Source organism: Orbicella faveolata, unplaced genomic scaffold (genome assembly GCF_042242905.1).
Source record: "Orbicella faveolata isolate gen_17 unplaced genomic scaffold, um_ofav_v1 contig_12, whole genome shotgun sequence".
Lineage (NCBI taxonomy): Eukaryota > Metazoa > Cnidaria > Anthozoa > Scleractinia > Merulinidae > Orbicella > Orbicella faveolata.
Window position 1 is genome coordinate 32277501 of NW_028301539.1, and position 17601 is coordinate 32295101.

A 17601-nucleotide genomic window follows, 5' to 3' on the forward strand; every position below is an offset into this window, starting at 1 on the left:
TGTTAAACCTCCTGTGAAACAATACTGTGTGAGTGCATTGAGGTTATCAAGGGGGTGTCACGCATACTCTGTGTTGTGATGTCAAATTGAAATAGTCTGTGAGCTGACTTTCTGAAATTTCTGAAATTTCGTCTGACAATGCACCAAAATTGCGGTGATAGCGTTTCTTTGAATAGATCTTTCTCCAAAGAAACATTTACAATGGAGTCCTTGATCTCTTTTATGAGTGCGCGTGTGTCGGGTGGGGGGGGGGGGGGAAGGAGGAGGGAGGGAGAGGACTGCCTTCTTTGTCGAAGGTGTTTATTTGATCAATTTTGAGCTGTCTGGGGGTTTTCGCCGGAAAAGCAGTAAGTGTGTACCAAGCGCCTGTCAGCGAAAACGTTTATCTTTGCTCTTGTGAAAAGGGATTCAAGTTCGATTTTGTTTTCGCCAGTGATGAGTACAATTATTCAAAGTTGTAACATGCTATTTTAGACAAGAAAATAACAATTTAACCGTCCGTGGCATTACGTTCAGTACTCATACTCTATTGCAGTTGTAACCGAACACGATGTGTTATATGAGCTGACCCTAAAACAGGGTTACCAAGTAAAGTACCTTAAATGGTTTGATTATCTCAGCAACACCACCATACCCCTGTTTCCGCGGCTGAACGTTATCGATCCCCCCCCTTCCACATTGAAATCATTCTGTACGAGTTAAATGTAATGAAAATTGTAAATAATTGAACCATGGGCAAGCCAACCGGGACTAACTAATCAAAGCTCCTTGCCAGTATCAATCCTAATCAATGACTGACCTAACCAAGAAACACATTTTATAATTTGCTTAGCCTGTCACTTCTCTTCGTTAACAAAGCTTGATTAAAAATTTAATTAATGCGCGTGTTTGCTGATGGACCCTGTTCGGGTAACCGGCAATTAAAAGCTAGATCAAAACTGAAGAAAAACAATTTTTGCTGAGAAAGACTTGGTTTAAAAATTTCGTGACTGTAGAAGCAAACAAGTAAAACAAATTGAAATTGAAATCCATTAAGTCACTTTAACTAACAAACACACCTCAAATTAAAAGATAACGGAGACAGGGGCTTTCTGTGGTTGCAAAGTTGTTTACTTCGCGTGCACGATACCAAATTTGCAGACTTCGTTGTTGGAAGGGTGAAACGACCTTTTTAAATCCCCTTTAAGTTCGAAGGTACATATCCGCAAAAGCAAGGTATCTTCAAAACCATTACTGATTTGCACCAACCAGCAATAATTTTTTTAAAATGGCATTTTTTTTTGTAGCATTTTCAAAAAGAGGGGTGCCTTTGATCTTGCAAACCAGTGAATCAGAAAGCTTTCCAGGCTACGCGGCGAAGAATTTTCGCCTCGATTATCTTCTCTAGAACGGCAAATTGTAAACCATTCAATAACCCCTTGTGAGTTCAATCTCGCTTACAAAACCGATCAAAACAAATAAGTGTGGAATAGAGTTTCAGTTTTACCCTTCGTTGGACATCTGCAGACATGCCATAAGCTCTTCCTTTGCTTTCCGCCATGTTTGCCAATGTAGTTGAAGCAGTGCGACTTCTGTGATGAACAGTTGTTTCACTTGCTGACTGTACAGTTCTTGACAGTCGGGCGCGGGAGACAGAAATGCCAAGAATGGAAATTACGCAAAACGTAAATAGATAAATTCATTCGTTTCGCTCCAGCTGGCGCAAAATTAAAGGTACGAATCTGTCTTTTATTACTCGTTCCTACGGACAAGCAGCGACTAGATTGTTCAAAAATAGTTGCCAACGTTCGTTTTCAAAGCAAACTGTAGTGATATTTTTGCTGTGGTGTCCTTCGGTAATCTATTTCAGGTAGGCTATCTGCGTAAATATGCCCCGAGAAATTGATTGTCGGCCATAATAGTTTTCAACCTTATATGGAAATGAAGGAAATGTGAACAGAACTCTTGAGTGATCTATATTTTTAATGACAGAAATGTCTGATCTTCAATTAACTTCATAGTATATAATAGCAGTACGAACCCCCCTCTTTTTTTTCGCGAAACCTGAAGCCCAATATCCTGAGAGACAGAGATTCCCTTCTCTGTCTGCTCGGTGAGAGACGAGAGGGAAACTCTGCTCGCTAGCTTTTACGATCGATCGTTTGAACAGCCGCCGCCCACGACCAGCGACGAATAATTTTAAATACTGGTTTTTGACAAGTTTTAACTGGTTTATATCAAATTCTTAACTTTATCTCACTGAATAACTGGCAATCTTTGCTCTTTAAACTGTTTACAGCCTTCTATTTTATCGTATTTTTATTCGATCGTTGAACGCGTGGATAGAATCGCGAGAAAAATGGATGCCAACTCAAAACGGAAGCCCCCCTGCCCCCACCCCCCCTCCTCGTGCTTCGCGCTCGCTTCGCTCGCTTTTTCTTTCGAGTGCGTTGAAAATTGAGAGGCTGTGAACAGTCTATTTGATCTCTTGCTGTTTGAACAGTTCCAGACACTATTGCTGTACGTAAATTCACAAGCAACGTCAAAAGAGCACGATGTGAGGGTTGACAGGCAGGTTATTTTCATACTTGGTGACCAAGCACGGTACCAGAGTAGAATTCTGGCTGGAAACTAATGTGAACACACCTTTTTTTTCCAAGTATTCACACCAGAATTGGGGCACAGTGCCCGTGCCCGGGTACAAGGTCTCGACCCTGTACTCAGGTATTAAATGATGCTTTGGAGTAGGCCTTGCTTGTCAAGTTGGAAAAGAGTTGCCTGTCTAGTGCCCGGAGGTATCAGTTGCCCCCGCCCCCCAACTCAGCAGTTAGTTTTCCTCGCCTTACGTAACATACAACTGCACATGGATCATTGCACTTTAGATGGACGAAGGCACAGCCTTTCGTAATTGGCGGTCTCTGTTAGTGTACCAGTACAACATCGCCGGGCTTATTACAGAGTTTAAGGCCCGGTGCAAACGTCGAACTTTTCACGATGAGCCGAACCTAATAGCCCCAATTAAGTACATCGATCGACGTTTAAATTCTTTCGACAGATGTTATTTGGATCGACGTCGAACTTTTCATGTACCAAGCCTAAGGCATAAATTATGATAACTTATTTTACAAGCAGTTTACACTTTGCCTGAAAATCGCTGACATTTCCATGTGATTTGGTTCAAACTAAGCTGTCAGCAAAGTCTGAGTCGTCTTGGCAACCTTAGATTCAAGTTTTGTTTTTATCACAGCTTTGACCTGGCTGATTTCGTTCATTTGACGTTTGCACACTTCAACGGTACACCATGATGTAGAAGCAAACAATAGCTATTGAACAACTGAGTCCCACGGTAGTTTCTCCAGTGTGCCTGATTTGCAAAATCTCGCGGTCCACCCCAACCACTGCCATGGTAAAAGCTGTAATCTGCGTCAACACGGTTAACAGCCAGGCGGCTATGGCAAGGTTTTGGAGGACACCTTTCGTAACGGTAACTTTGTAGTGGATGGATTTTTGTGTCGCCACGTACCTTCCCTAAGCAATCAGAGTGGTGTTATCCAAGACCTGTGCTCTAATCCACCAGCGCAAACATACTTGTTTTCAATTAATCAAGAGCAGAGCTTACAGCAGTAGTGACTTTATAGCTTTCGCCTGTTGCATGTTTTCCCGCTCTTAGCACTAATTGCAAGTTTTCCCGCGTGTCGCATCGATTACCAGTTTTCCCGTGATCGGGTCTTCTTTATTTTCCCCTTTATGATTGGTTCATTTCGAGTTATGATTGACTATAGGTGAAAATTTTGACTTCAGTTAAATTTTGCCGCCTACGACCACAGGCGGCCCAGACGTTGAATACGATTAATACGTGACATTATGCCGTTGGCGATTGCGTTACAATTTTCGACGTTTATAAGACAATGTATGAGAATGCTTCGAAAATTACTCTAAATGCTACGTATAGAAAATAATTTGAATAAAATGGCTTACCTTGTGTTTGCATTGCGTTATTTTGATGTCTCTGGGTTCCTGGAGGTGGTTTAGAGCCATTTAGGCGAGTTTTACTTTCTGGCGGTTTGCTTCCCCTAAAGAGAAACGAAAGGCGGACGACCCATTGGCCCGACGGCCCGCACTCAAAGCTCCGTAAATTCCACAAAAATGGTCTAATCTCGTCAAAATTGCCTCACGGCAGCCATCGATAACTCTTCTTCCCATTCGCTTTCTCCCAAGGTTCCAAAGTTTATCTTAACTGCCCGAGAATCGCTGGTTTTCAAGCTCTTGCTTTCCATTTCTGCTCCGTCTCGATCCGTAACCAATTGTCTTGGGCACGGGATTTGAAATTCTAGCTTAACGACCTCGCCATCGTGACAAAGTCGCCTCCGACCGTCGAGAGGCACGGGGCATTTTTTCATCATGCAAATTGCACCGTGCCGCGGTGTTAACTGAAATTAGCGCCTAAAAGCACTGTTAACTGCAAAAATACAAGGAGCAAACAATGTTCAGCTGAATTTAGCGCCTAAAAGCACTGTTAACTGCAGCGAGAGGTGGCAACGAGTAACTGACCAATGCCCCGTGCCTCTCGACGGTTGGAGGCGACTTTGTCACGATGGCGAGGTCGTTAAGCTAGAAATTCAAATTCTGTGCCCAAGATAATCGGTTACGGATCGAGACGGAGCAGAAATGGAAAGCAAGAGCTTGAAAACCAGCGATTCTCGGGCAGTTAAGATAAACTTTGGAACCTTGGGAGAAAGCGAATGGGAAGAAGAGTTATCGATGGCTGCCGTGAGGCAATTTTGACGAGATTAGACCATTTTTGTGGAATTTACGGAGCTTTGAGTGCGGGCCGTCGGGCCAATGGGTCGTCCGCCTTTCGTTTCTCTTTAGGGGAAGCAAACCGCCAGAAAGTAAAACTCGCCTAAATGGCTCTAAACCACCTCCAGGAACCCAGAGACATCAAAATAACGCAATGCAAACACAGGGTAAGCCATTTTATTCAAATTATTTTCTACACGTAGCATTTAGAGTAATTTTCGAAGCATTCTCATACATTGTCTTATAAACGTCGAAAATTGTAACGCAATCGCCAACAGCATAATGTCACGTATTAATCGTATTCAACGTCTGGGCCGCCTGTGGTACGACCACTGTTCATTAGAATACCGCCGTGAAATAATAATACCAGGCGATACAGTTACCTGCTTGTCACTTTTGTGGCTTGAAGACGTAAATACCAACAAACAAGAAATTATTAAGAAAGAATGTGACAGACTGGCTGGTTAAGACAGAATCTATAATAAAAGAAACTGTTAAAGTAAAAGCGAAACTAACCACATCCGTATCTTTAGGACGACCTGGATCAAGAACAATAATTAATCCAAGATCACTCGGATCATGGCACACTGATCAAAGGAACCAATGATATGCTCCTGTGTGGGCCTAATACTAGAAATCACTACCTCTTCCCCAATCGCCGCTCCTTTGGAGCGGGGAGAATGGGGTTGAACTTGAGCTCTAAACTAAATAAAATACATATCTTTATTGATCAGTCCCTCAATGGGGCTTTTCAGAGCCAATGCAAGTAAATACTGAAGTCCAAGGGGGAGGGGAAGGGTCAATTGGCAAGCACTTACTCCCCGCTTCGTCGCCAAGCCCCAGGTTCCCTGTTTCTCGCCGCACAGATCAACGACGAAGTGCAACACGGGCGACTGAGGACGAGGCTGTACAGGTAGTTTCTTGTTGTCACTTATCTGAAGTGGTGTTGAACAGTGAAATCGTTCTTGTGTGTAGTTTCGTGACAAGACACCAAAAGAGAACATCATGGCAACAGAGAATCAAGGAAAGGTACATTGCTTGTTCTTATAAACCGCTAATTCCCATCTTAAGCAGATCGAATTCTACTTTCAATGTCGAAACAGCGCCCGTCGTAGACAGGCATGGGATAGCAGTGAAGAAATCTCAATTAAGGATACGTTCTTAAAAGTACCTCTGAAAACGAAATGGAGTAATGGAAATGTTAACGGGTTTCAATTGTTTAGTGCTAGGAAGAGAACAATCTCTGAAAGCAGTGGGTTTTTCACGCCAACGAATGAGAAAACCCGCCTGCTTTTCACACGCCAACTGGCAAAAGACAAGAACCCGTTACTTTTGCAGACAGTGGGTGGAACTGAAGTTAATTCACTGTTTGATTCTTAAAATACCAACTTTCTTATATCATCAGCAACTAGTCAAGTCAGAAGTGGCCCTAATTCTAAAGAAATCAGTTGGTTATATTCGTTTGGTCATGTTGGTCTTAATCACACCTCAGCTCATATAACCTTTAAGGTCGTCTGAGTGCTTCTGCTTTCTACGTTCCAACAAAGCAATGGAGAAAACAGCATGAAGAAATGAGTGTTTAGTTTCTCTTTCTGATGTTTATAGAATAGTAGCGAGCGATTGCTTGATCATACTTAATAGTAACGATTCGTAGACTGTTTCTGTAAGATTCCCAGAACTTTTCTAAACCTTAAGTTAACCCTCATAACGAGAAAATCCCAAAAGTTTTAATTGGCGTATTTAAAAACTGGCTAAGTATTTCCCCAGGGTAGCCCTCACCCGTCTCCTCGTCTCGCTCGCTGCTGAGAAGAAGTCTTTATCATTTTTAGCAGTGTGTGACTCGAGGAGATAGCTGAAATTCAGGCTTTCCTCGGGCTATTTGCAAGAACACCTGTTTTCGCGGGAGGGGTAAGGGACTCTTACGTACCAGTGCAAAAATCTCCCTTGTCCACCTCAAACGCATTTGTTCAACTTGGAGTAATTGTAGTCTCATGTGTTATGCTACTACTATAGAGCCATTTGAAAGAATAAAGGGTTCGTTGCGTTCTTTAATTTGGAATGATTCAGATTAGGATCTATGATTCAAGATCACTTGAATCATGGTGCGTCAGCGAAATCGGCAAATCCTTGTTGAAAGTGGATTCATCGCTTCCTTTGATGCACTATGATCAGAGTGATCCTGGATTATTGATCCTGGTTCAGATCGTCCCAAAGAAACGCACCTTGTTAGTTTTGTGTTTACTTTGACAGTTTCTTTTATTTATTTGTAGATTCTCAATCTGTCTGTCACAGTGTTCTTTATAATAGCTTGTTTGTTGGTGTTTACGTCTTCAAGCCACAAAAGTGACAAGGAGGTAATTGTATCACCTCATTGAAGTAATAGGGAGCTTAAGCAAACCACGACGACGACGGCAACAAGAACGTCACCAAACAAAAGGTTTAATGAGTAGAGCAATAGCTGTGCACGTGCGTTGTAAAGCTATGTACAGTACTTTACCGTCCACTGCAAAACAAGAACGTGAAATGATCAAGTTCTGCGTAGCCTGAGGAACGCGAACGACGACGACTAATTTTTCGTATTTCCATTTGGAATTGAACGCCGTCATTGCATATTTAGCCTGAGCACGTTTTTAGAGCCATTGGCGTACTGATCTAGACAATTGCGAATTTCGCTGGTAAAATATAAATTCATTTTTCAAGGCCAAGGCGTCGTTCTCGGCTCGGCGTCGTCGTTGTACAAGCTCCCTATCATATTATTTCACAGCGGTATTCTATATGAATAATGGTCGTAGGTGGTAAAATTCAACTGAAGTCCCAATCTTGACGTCTAGTCAATCATAACTCGAAATGAACTAATCATAAAGGGGAAAATAGAAAGGAGCCAATCGCGGGAAAACTGGTGACCGACCGAAACGCGGTAAAACATGCAACTGATGCTAATTAAGAGCGGGAAAACAGGCAACCCAAAAAAACGCGCGAAAGCCGAGTCGCTACTAATGTTAGTCCTGCTCTTGAGTAATTCAAAAACAAGTATGTTTATTCTGGTGGATTAGAGCATATTCTTTGGCCTCAAGCTCTTAACACACGACTCTAATAACACCGCTCGGAACAAGCGACGTTTTTAAGGGTAACAGCTAGCAATGGTTCACCTTCATTGCAACATACCATGTTTACTGAGCCATCTTGATATCGATCACGAGAAAAAGCTGTCTTTCCGGTAATTATTTTTCAGGGAGAGAGTGAAGCTGAGCTTGAACACAAGGCCCGGGTCTGGATTGACGCGCTCCTTGATCGTGTTGTTCAGAAACAGGCCCAGGAAAAGAACGATTTTCAGAAAAGCGTTGACCGAAATGAAATAAATATCGTATAGAGCGAAGATGCACGGTGACAATCAACTTTATATGAGGTGGACAGACCGCTTAAAAGCGCAGAAAATCAATTTCACTATATATAGCTTTAAGTTATAATTGGGTGGACGTTGAGTAACACTGAAAGACCAGCAAATGCAATTTATACTTGAAATAAACTTGCTTTTGATTTTGCATTCACCTTTTTTCGTCATTTGCTCGTCGATCAACAAAGTTAAATATGAGAACAAAAGCAATGAGGTCCCCTTCAGTAAATATTAAAGTCATTGAGGGTTTTCGATTAGTCCATTAATGAAATACGATTCTGAAAAGACGAGTCTTTAAGGAGAGATACACTGGGTTCTGCGCATGTGCTTACGGTAAGGACTCTCACTCTACCAAGGAGCTCGATTTAGCCACGTAGCATTCTCATCCCCAGTGCTCGTTGACGAGTCGACCACGTGACCAAAAGAAACGGAGGATCTGGGGACGAGAATGGCCACGTAGTTGGCAAGGTAGCTGTTGGCATGCGCAGTTCAACCTAAAGTCCTAGTAGGGGGTTCTGGGTCGCTCTCTTCCCAACCGCTGGTCAAGTGCGGGACCCAACTTACTGTACGAGAGCAGAGAGGAGTGCTGGTATAATCATTGCCATAACTTCTAGTGTTATGTCAGTAACGAAGAAAAGACATCAAATCGTGTAAAGCTTGCAGAGAAAAAGCCAAGTTGTTCACTTAGCGCTGTTAAGTATCGACCAAATGGAGACATCAACATTTTCTCCGCCGTTTGATTTCTTGATTTGCCCAAAAAGACGGAAATATGACATCAGTGGTTGATTGATAGGGGTGGGAGCGGGGAAGGGGAGGGTTGGGGGATTTAGACAATTAAGCTGCCTTCAAATCATAGCGGAGAAGCTCGAGACATTAATTAACAACTCGTTCCCTCAAACAGTCAGTGACAAGCCAAAGAGTTTATTCGTCTAAAACTACAACCTGCTACAAAACTATTTCTTCGATACAATTTATAGAACCGCAAAAGGACGTCTGTTTCTCAGCAAGTCTAGAAAATCAACGATTACGCGAAACGATCGTGTTCGCAATTTACGTGGAAGTCTCTTCATTTCCTAATTTAAGTTGTACTCTCTCACAAGTCCGCGTTGTGAATTCAACATGAGTTCGATATGGAGCTCATTTGTACACATTTGCACCAGCCACCTGCCTGGGACGGCCAAAATGGTCTCCTGCCTGTGAGGCTCCTTTATTTGACCCCATTTGAAGCCCGATCACGTGCTCACCCTGCCTAAGCTGCTCCTCAGTAAATTCGCGTTTGTTGGCCGTGGCTTCTTTGGGTCCCAGCTGAGGTACAGGCATGCCTGACGAGTATGCCTATTGAACAAAAGACAAAAATCGATCAAAGGCCGATATCAGCACTCAAAACAGTGAACAGCTAAAAAATATGACAGTTTGAGCTTACCTTTCGGGCTAAAGCATGTAATCCATTGATCACCTGTGAGAGAAAAATAGGTATTAAATTAGAATGCTAAAAGGAAGCTTAAATAATTCGCTTTTACGTAAAGAATTGTTAAATAACCCGAGTAAAAGCTAACCGAAAGTATGTCGGACCGACCTAACTTGATCTCAGTCCTCTTGGCCAAGGGGTTTTGGAAGATTGCATCCATTTATTTATAGCAATCCTTCGTGTGTTTTTTTTCTGTCTCAAAATGATGACGAATATTTTGTGCGGAAACTTTGAAAAAAGTTTTCCCGAATGCGAAAAAAATGCCTTCAAGAAAGATCTACCGGCACTTCCTCCACGCGAATTTTTTCACACGGTTTTTCCCGTTCAGTTTGGAATTGATTTGCACTTGAGAGTTTTTCAAAAACTCACTCGTCCAAATTAATTCAAAACTGAACTTGAAACCGTATGATTACCTATACGAATTGGACGACCCGATGTCCTGTTACCAATTAATCATAACCATTACAATTTCCCACTATTTGAAAAATAGCTTTTAAAGGTCATTTTTAAATATCATAATTAAGAATATGGGAATAGCTTGCGAAATGGCTGTTAAGTTTCTTTCAAAACAGTCACTAACCCTTCACAATTTTACAAAGTCAGTCTATTGAATTGGTTACTATAGAGACTGTAATCAATGTTGTTATTGATGGATTTAGTGGAGAGGACTTAAAATGATTGGCTCATGTAACTGTCCGATTACAGGTGTCCGATTACAGCCAACTGTCCGATTACGACTTTGCAGATTAATTTGAGCAAAATACACCAGTTTATGCACCATTCACATTTGAGGATATTGTAATTGTTATGATTAGTTAAATAGTAGAGCAGTGCCATGAATAGAATCATAACAACTTACCTGAGGGATGTTCTGGCCTTCGTATAAGTCAACAGTCTGGAACACGTCAGTTTTGGGCACTCCCAAAGAGTCACAGAATTCTAGAAACTTTCCGATGTTCTCCATCTGAAATTTTGGAAAGAAAGCAACAAAACAATAAGATGAGCAATAACAGTCAGCTACTGAAATGTAAGGAAACGTGGTCAGCTGAAGGTTCGTACGTTCGACAACAGATTGCGCAGTCCTCAATCGAGCACTGTTCAGAATAAACTTCAAAAGTGCCTGCATCGTCGCCTGCGTCCGCTTAGAAGTATAAATACGCTCCAAGCGACCCGTTAAGGCAAAATGAATGCTAAGTTATATGCTAAGTCGGAAAAGTAACAGTGCTCCTTGTTGCTTAGTGGGAATGTAGCCGTAGAGCGTCTTGGCAGACGTCACTGCATGATAGACCCCAGACTCCCCTCAGAACACCTTGGGACCAGCCTGTATGGCCCACACGAAACACTTGGGTCAAAGTCCACCTGTCGCGTGTCCCCTTACGGAAAATGCCCGTTCATTGGACGCAGCAGAAGCGCTTTGACGTCGGATACATGAAGGTTGTGTAAGAAAAAAGGCCAAAAAATGCATTTCTTAAAACTTTTTATTAGAATACAAGATAATCTAGACCAGAGTGCTGCATAACACTGCTTCACAGATAGAAGTCTCTACTCACACACACAACAGATCGTTAAGTTGGCGGACATACCCGACCACCCCTCCCCCCCCCCCCCTCCGCAGAGCCATTCCCTACTGCGCATTACGAGATTCTGGAGTCGAGAATATTTGGAGGGGGGTGGGCTATTGGCTTCGTAACCACGTGCCCCCTGCTTCGCGTTCAACTCCATCAAGTATCCCGCAACGCTTACTGTCCCGCGGGCTAGTGAAAACAGTCCCGCGATCCATCAAATGTACCTACCATTTTGAAAGCCATTTTTGATTGGTTTCCTTTGATCTTTCCTCCAAGTGCATTGGCCAGACTACACAATATGAAGAAACAAAGGTTAAAATAGATCGCTTGAACGCAGAGTTCAATCAGAGTCGACTCCCCCTCTGTCCAATACAATATGTATTTTCCGCACCGCCCCCGAGGTAAACGAAGTCTCAAGCCACGTTCACACTAACCGTCGAAAAGTTAGAATCTCATGCAGAATAACGGGCGTGTATATGTAGTGTGAACAAGATATCTCACCCATGCGTCCCACATATCTGGGCTATCATGAAACACCAGGGAACAATCCAGTACAAACTGCTGCGAAAGGAGTGACGGACATTTAGAGTGTTATCCCGGGAAGCAGGAACACATTCGTGTGACATGCGACCGACGAATGATGCCGACTCCGGACCCCACTCGCGGCTTCGCTGCTCGGGAGTGTCACCCCTATGTGCGCCTGCTCTCATGCAGGCAATGAAGCCTGAATAATACGCCAATATTTTATTAGAGAGCCTGTGAAACCTAGCTACCGGCAAAACGGACAGCTCTTTGCGTGTAATGACAAAAACGTTAATGAGCCAATCCATTCCTTGTAAACATTTCCATTTTCAAACCCACGTTCCGCTCAGATTTTTGGTGGCCGATTGTCGTACCATGCCCTTTCAATATTAATGCAAGTTGCTGAAATTATTGTACCTAAACCAGGGCAGACGTATTACTACTACTGAGGCAAATATTGTAAACCTGAAAGATGCGTTTATCTCAACCGTCTTCTTCCAAGGGAGATGGCCAAAATTCAGCCTAACACAGTTAAATTTTAATGACCAATCATTTTAACATACTTGACTAAAATTACTCCATCCTTCAGGGACTCATGGAAATCTTTTGCATCCGGTTCGGGTTTAAGAACTTGTTCACCAATAACTTGATTGATCCAGCCTCTTATTTGTGCATCCAATTCCGGATCGTATTTGGCGTCTTTCTACAAGAAAACGGTGAGATGTGTTGTTCAAGGCAATGTCAACAGACTCTTGTCATTAGCCGTATTTATTAAAGATGTGGTTCTAGGCAAATACAACACGCAAAAAGACTCTTGCGTTGATAAATCAAACACGATGATAGAGAGTCTGTTGTCGCTTGATTACACAAACTTCGTGAATACAATCTTCCACCTAGTGTTTTAGCACTGCGATTCACAAATTGTGTAAAATCCGATTTTGCGCAAAGTTATTTGCCATCGGATTCCCATACAAACAGTCTACAAACACTGTAATTTCTGATCGCTTTGCCTACCCGTCGAGATGGCGTCGAAAACCGTGATAAGGTCTATGGCATCAAGCAAATGACCAAATTGTAATTAGTGGCCAGAACAAGCTCTGATCATTTTCATGACAATGGTATGACCTGTTTCACACAACCTTAATTTTAGCTTTAACCCTCGGACGTACAAGCGAAGAGGGAGGGGGGTGGGGGGTGGGGGGTTGGACTCCCCCACCACAAGGTGTTGAATTTTTAAGAAAATAGGCGGATCCAAGATGGTTGGTCAAGTGACTTCATAGCCAATAACACGTTGTCATCTTGTGAGCAAGCTCAGGGCTCTCCACTCAATGTAAATTTATTTCTCTGTGTCTTAATGCAAAGAAATCTCAGGGGAGGGGCTCCATCCACTCCTCCTTGTACCACAGTGGGGTATATGAGCTAGCTTGCATGTCTGAGGGTTATTAGTGCTTATAACTCAAAAATGAGCTTGGTGACCCCTATCTTTCATTATTACACTCCCTGTAAGAAAGCTTGTGTTACAAGCTGCACTTTTATAAATTAAAACATGGGTTACTGGACTCATGACTAGTGCACTTGACTCCGGATCGATAATTGGAATCTGGAATCCGGAATTTGGAATCCAGAATCCAGAATCTGGAATCTGGAGTACGGAATACAGAATCCACAATTCAAAGAAGACAAGTGCTGCAAATACGTGGAAATTACATCTTTAGCCTGTAAAAATTAAGAGGCCAAGAAAAAAGGACCTCAAACTTCTCCTGTTTTGAAACAAGGATTCCCCGCCTGTTGAAATTCATGCAACTGTTATTTGTAGTGGGTTAGAATGTAAATTAATGTGTGTCACAATTTGATTCTAAGCAACCTGAGAGCAACTAAAATAAGCTTGCAGGTAATTGCCATTTTGTTTAAGTAAATTTGGTGGAGGTATAAATTTGGCCTTCATGTCTAATAGATAAAGAACAAGTTAGCAAATGTCATAGGTGGTGAAGAGCTTTAAAACAGTGGGTAGGGGACGGGGGAGGGGGGGGGGGGCTCATAATTAAGTCAAGGGCATACTTCCACTGATTTTTTCCAAAATGCCTTTTGTGTTGTTCGTTTGTGCCAACTCTGCAGTGTTCAATGTGTCCGTAACAGACTTATGACACTGCAGGAGGAGGCAGTTGTTTGGACGATCCTTCTTCATGGTGCTTCTAAGCTAGGTTTTTAGTCTTCGTAGGGCAGAAAATGTGCGTTCAGAAGTCGACGATGCCATAGGTAATGTGAAATACAATCTTGAACAATTTGAGGACCTCTCTTAGTAGCATTTTGGTGACAGGAGTTTTGTTGAGAGCTTTGCAAATAGTTCTTATATTTGTGACCTGACGTACTTAGGGCAGCACAGTTTTTACTACATCATGTACCTACAAGGTGAAGCTGCTGGCCAAGCTTGCCAGTCTATATCAGTTCCAAAGCAAAACCTTTACACCAAAACGTTACAGGGGGGCTGAGCCAACCCCCTCAAATGTTTGCTTGGGGAGGCTACAGTCCACCCCCCCCCCTACCCCCTTGCTCCACCACCTATGAATGTCTGCACAGAGAACAGGGTCTCAGTCATTCCAAAGGCTAACCTGGCTCAATTCTAAGTAAGTATGTTTTTCCCAACAAATACAACTTATTCCAGATCAACACTATTTACACACTGATACTGTTACAAATCACCACTTGTAAAATATTCTTGTCTGCCATCATATTAAAACAATTTATAGAAATGTTGCACATTTACTTCTGTCTGCTCCTTGCTTACAAACCGATTGGACCATATGTGGTTAAAAGATGCTAAAAGACTCCAGGAAACTCATCACATGCAAACAAGACTTAGTGATGTTTACTTTATAGTTTGTTGTCATGGTGCTACCCACCAGTCTTCTCAGATCTAGACAAGAACTGTGCCCCCACCTGGGCCAGGTTGAAGTGTATCAACCCTGAGACACTGGAGCCTGCTTGCCAGGCTATGGGTAACTCTATCCACCCAAAAAATCACTAGCCCTGAAAGGACAATGATTTACCCAATGGAAAGCTTTACCCACCTTTTGTTTGAACAACCAAGTCACATGCATAGCTAGAGGTTGTTCAAAACTAGTCAATATTTTTTTCATAGTTACAGTTGAAGTAAAGCAGAGAAAACTTGTTTTGTGAGAACTTTAATTTTGTTACCTTTGTAATTCAGTGAATGCTTACAACAAAACAATTTTTTCTCCCTTTATTTATCTATTGGACATTGCTGAAGTGAAATACTTCTGTTGTTAGTCTTGTGCTTTTTTAGGGTTGCCCCATATTTTACACCTGCACTGCAAATTATGATTACAGAATCAAAAATACACCACTTTTCAACTCATGACATGACTGATTCTGATCTAAATCACATTTACGCTTTAAAGCAATTAGGCCAGTGGGCAGACATATTTGTACCATAACTGTGATGTTAACATATCACAACATTTTTCAGTAAACCAGGCCTACACTGTATTTGGTAACCTCGCAATGGCTGGTCATTTTACTGTAAGGGCAGATAAAACAGTAGTAAAATTTCAGTGTAACAAGATGCAGGTCTTGCATATGCTAGTTTGTCATATCAGACTTAAGTCATTTGAGATTAAGTGCTTGGTGTATAGATTCATTTTGTGGTTGTAGCAATGAGAAAAACATGATTCCAAACATACATGTTTAAACAACTTGTTATTTTAGGAACACCAGTTGAATTTTGGCAAGGTCCAGGTTAGCATTTATATAGTAATTCCACCATGTAAATGTTTTTGCTAAAACATTTCATTTTCTATAAGGAAAAAAACACTTGTAAACTTTCAAAGCCACGAAAATCAGGTTTTTCTTCTCTTCTAGTTTCTAACCCTGCTCCAGTATATTTCACTTATGTCAGTCCTAAACTTGGAACTCTTTGTTTTACTTATTATATAAATATAAAAAGGTTACATAAGCAACCAAAAACAAAAAGTTGTTTTCATTTTCTACAGCATCCAGTCTCTCCATTTCAACATGAAAGATGCACACAATTTTGTCATTGATACAATTTTAATTTTAATGTTAAATCATTAACAGAAGGAATTTACCATCAGCTGAAAAATAACAGCTGAATAAAGTTAAGAGAAATAATGTCTGCCTTGTACTTACACTTTTAAGACTTATAATATATGAAGCACAGAAAGGGAACAGACCAGCTTTGTATTCGAAACCAATCTCGAGCAAATATTACATGTAATTCCGATTCATATTTACACTTAAAAGAGTAACATGGGGGAGGGGACAGGAGGGTCAGAACCTCCCACTTCCCGTACCTTCATCTCCCAACTCCCGGCCCGTTGTCTGTCCTGCTCCTGTCTTTTATAAATAAGGAGACACAAAACACATCCTACTCATTTAGCTGCGCAATCCTTAGGCAATTTCCTTTTCCTTTTTTCCTTTGTTTTCAGCCTTGCTCCTCTTACTTTGGGAAATAGAGTGCTTTATTCGGAAAACCTTAGTTTTATTAAATTTAATGAATATACCTTTGTAATTTACACCAATTTCTTCAGATTTCAGAAGATTTCAAATCTTTAAAGCTTTCCTCTTACTTGACTCCTTGTCTTTTGACAGCTTAAGTGACATTTCATGACCAGTGTGACGTAACCACCATAAAAAGGTTTCCACTTTTACTGGAAGCATCAGTTTTTTAGCCCAAGGGTGAATTTTCGTTTGCTTGTCAGCCCAGAAGTCTCAAAATAAGCTAAATGCTAGTCAAATAACATTTGTGACATTTTTGTTCGCTCTGGAATTCAATGAACGTTTGCAATTTACCATATTTAGAAGTTGGTTACCGAGTAATTCCGGTTTAAATCTGGAGCAGTTTCGATGGAAGAGAAAGCCCATTGTGTCGCCGAGAGAATTCGAACAAATTGTCACATCGTTAAAATATAGCCGCGGTGTTTCGGTTGCCAGCTAAATTTTAACAGTAAAATAAGCGATTTTAACACACTTGAACTTCGGGCAGTCACGCAAAAACGTAACAACGAGTATGCATAATTTTCCCAGCAAAAATACAAGAGCTTGCACTCAAAATTGAAGAAAATCAAGACCATAACCGAGACCTTGATATATTTTCAAGCATTAGAGAAAGTTAGAAAAAGCTTGCGAGAGACGAAAGCCGTAATTACGCAGTCACTTTTTTCCATAGCAAAACAAAGCAACCCAAATGATCTCCCGTCGTTCATATTAAAGATGCAGACCGGATAAATTGTTACGTGGAAGGACATTGGTAGCTTCAAAGACTTTCACTACTTTAAAGGAGTTTCTCAACTCGTACTAGTTTGCATTGCTTCCCCCGATTCTACAACGGAATCTAACCACAAGTGTGGAAATATATTTCGAAAGCGCCGCACTAGCAGCACCGCACCCATTATATTCGATCGCTCCAAACTTAATCGAGCAATAAGCCGCAGAGGGTGTAAACTAGTCTATGAAACGGTTTTCGACAGATTTGAAACAAATTTTAACAATCTCTAGTAGAATGCTCGACCTAATAATGGTGGGACTATTCGAAGTGTCGTGAACGTTACAAACTGGCATTATACTCGAGCTAAATAATAAAACATTCAATACGAATATTGCACAAGTCATGTAAAATTCACACAAATACAATTCAACCCCAGCTAACCTTTCGTGCTAACTCGGCAGTCATTCCGAAACCTTTGGGTCGGGAAGCCATTCTGTTGTATTCTTTTTGAATCAGCGCTTCAGAGCAGCGGCAATGTTACGTGCTGGCAGGATTAACTTCAAAGAGAATATTCTGCAGGGTTTATATTTTGCCAAGAAAGGTAATTGATTTTCAAGTGACGTCATTT

At 41.5% G+C, this 17601-nt stretch overlaps 2 protein-coding genes and 1 long non-coding RNA gene across 3 annotated transcripts in view; 1 reads left to right on the plus strand and 2 right to left on the minus strand.

Annotated features, from left to right (window-relative positions):
* The window catches only part of LOC110044387 (calponin-1-like), a 5380-nt gene extending 3723 nt beyond the window's left edge, over positions 1-1657 (minus strand). The window contains exon 1 of the mRNA XM_020749929.2: positions 1487-1657. Within this exon, the coding sequence (XP_020605588.2) occupies positions 1487-1540 (54 nt within the window). The 5' untranslated portion in view covers positions 1541-1657. The remainder of the gene's footprint in view (positions 1-1486) is intronic.
* Positions 1658-5637: 3980 nt separating this feature from the next.
* LOC149117581 (uncharacterized) lies at positions 5638-8323 on the plus strand. The gene is made up of 3 exons (XR_016205698.1): positions 5638-5808; positions 7050-7133; positions 8012-8323. It is a non-coding gene; the product is annotated as an uncharacterized LOC149117581 (long non-coding RNA).
* Positions 8324-9061: 738 nt separating this feature from the next.
* LOC110044389 (transgelin-like) lies at positions 9062-17574 on the minus strand. Its single transcript, XM_020749931.2, has 6 exons — positions 17415-17574; positions 12292-12431; positions 11435-11495; positions 10501-10605; positions 9597-9629; positions 9062-9508 (listed from the first exon to the last, which is right to left on the minus strand). Exons 1-6 carry the CDS (start codon positions 17463-17465, stop codon positions 9311-9313), a joined length of 588 nt encoding a protein of 195 aa, XP_020605590.1. The 5' UTR covers positions 17466-17574; the 3' UTR covers positions 9062-9310.
* Positions 17575-17601: the final 27 nt, after the last annotated feature.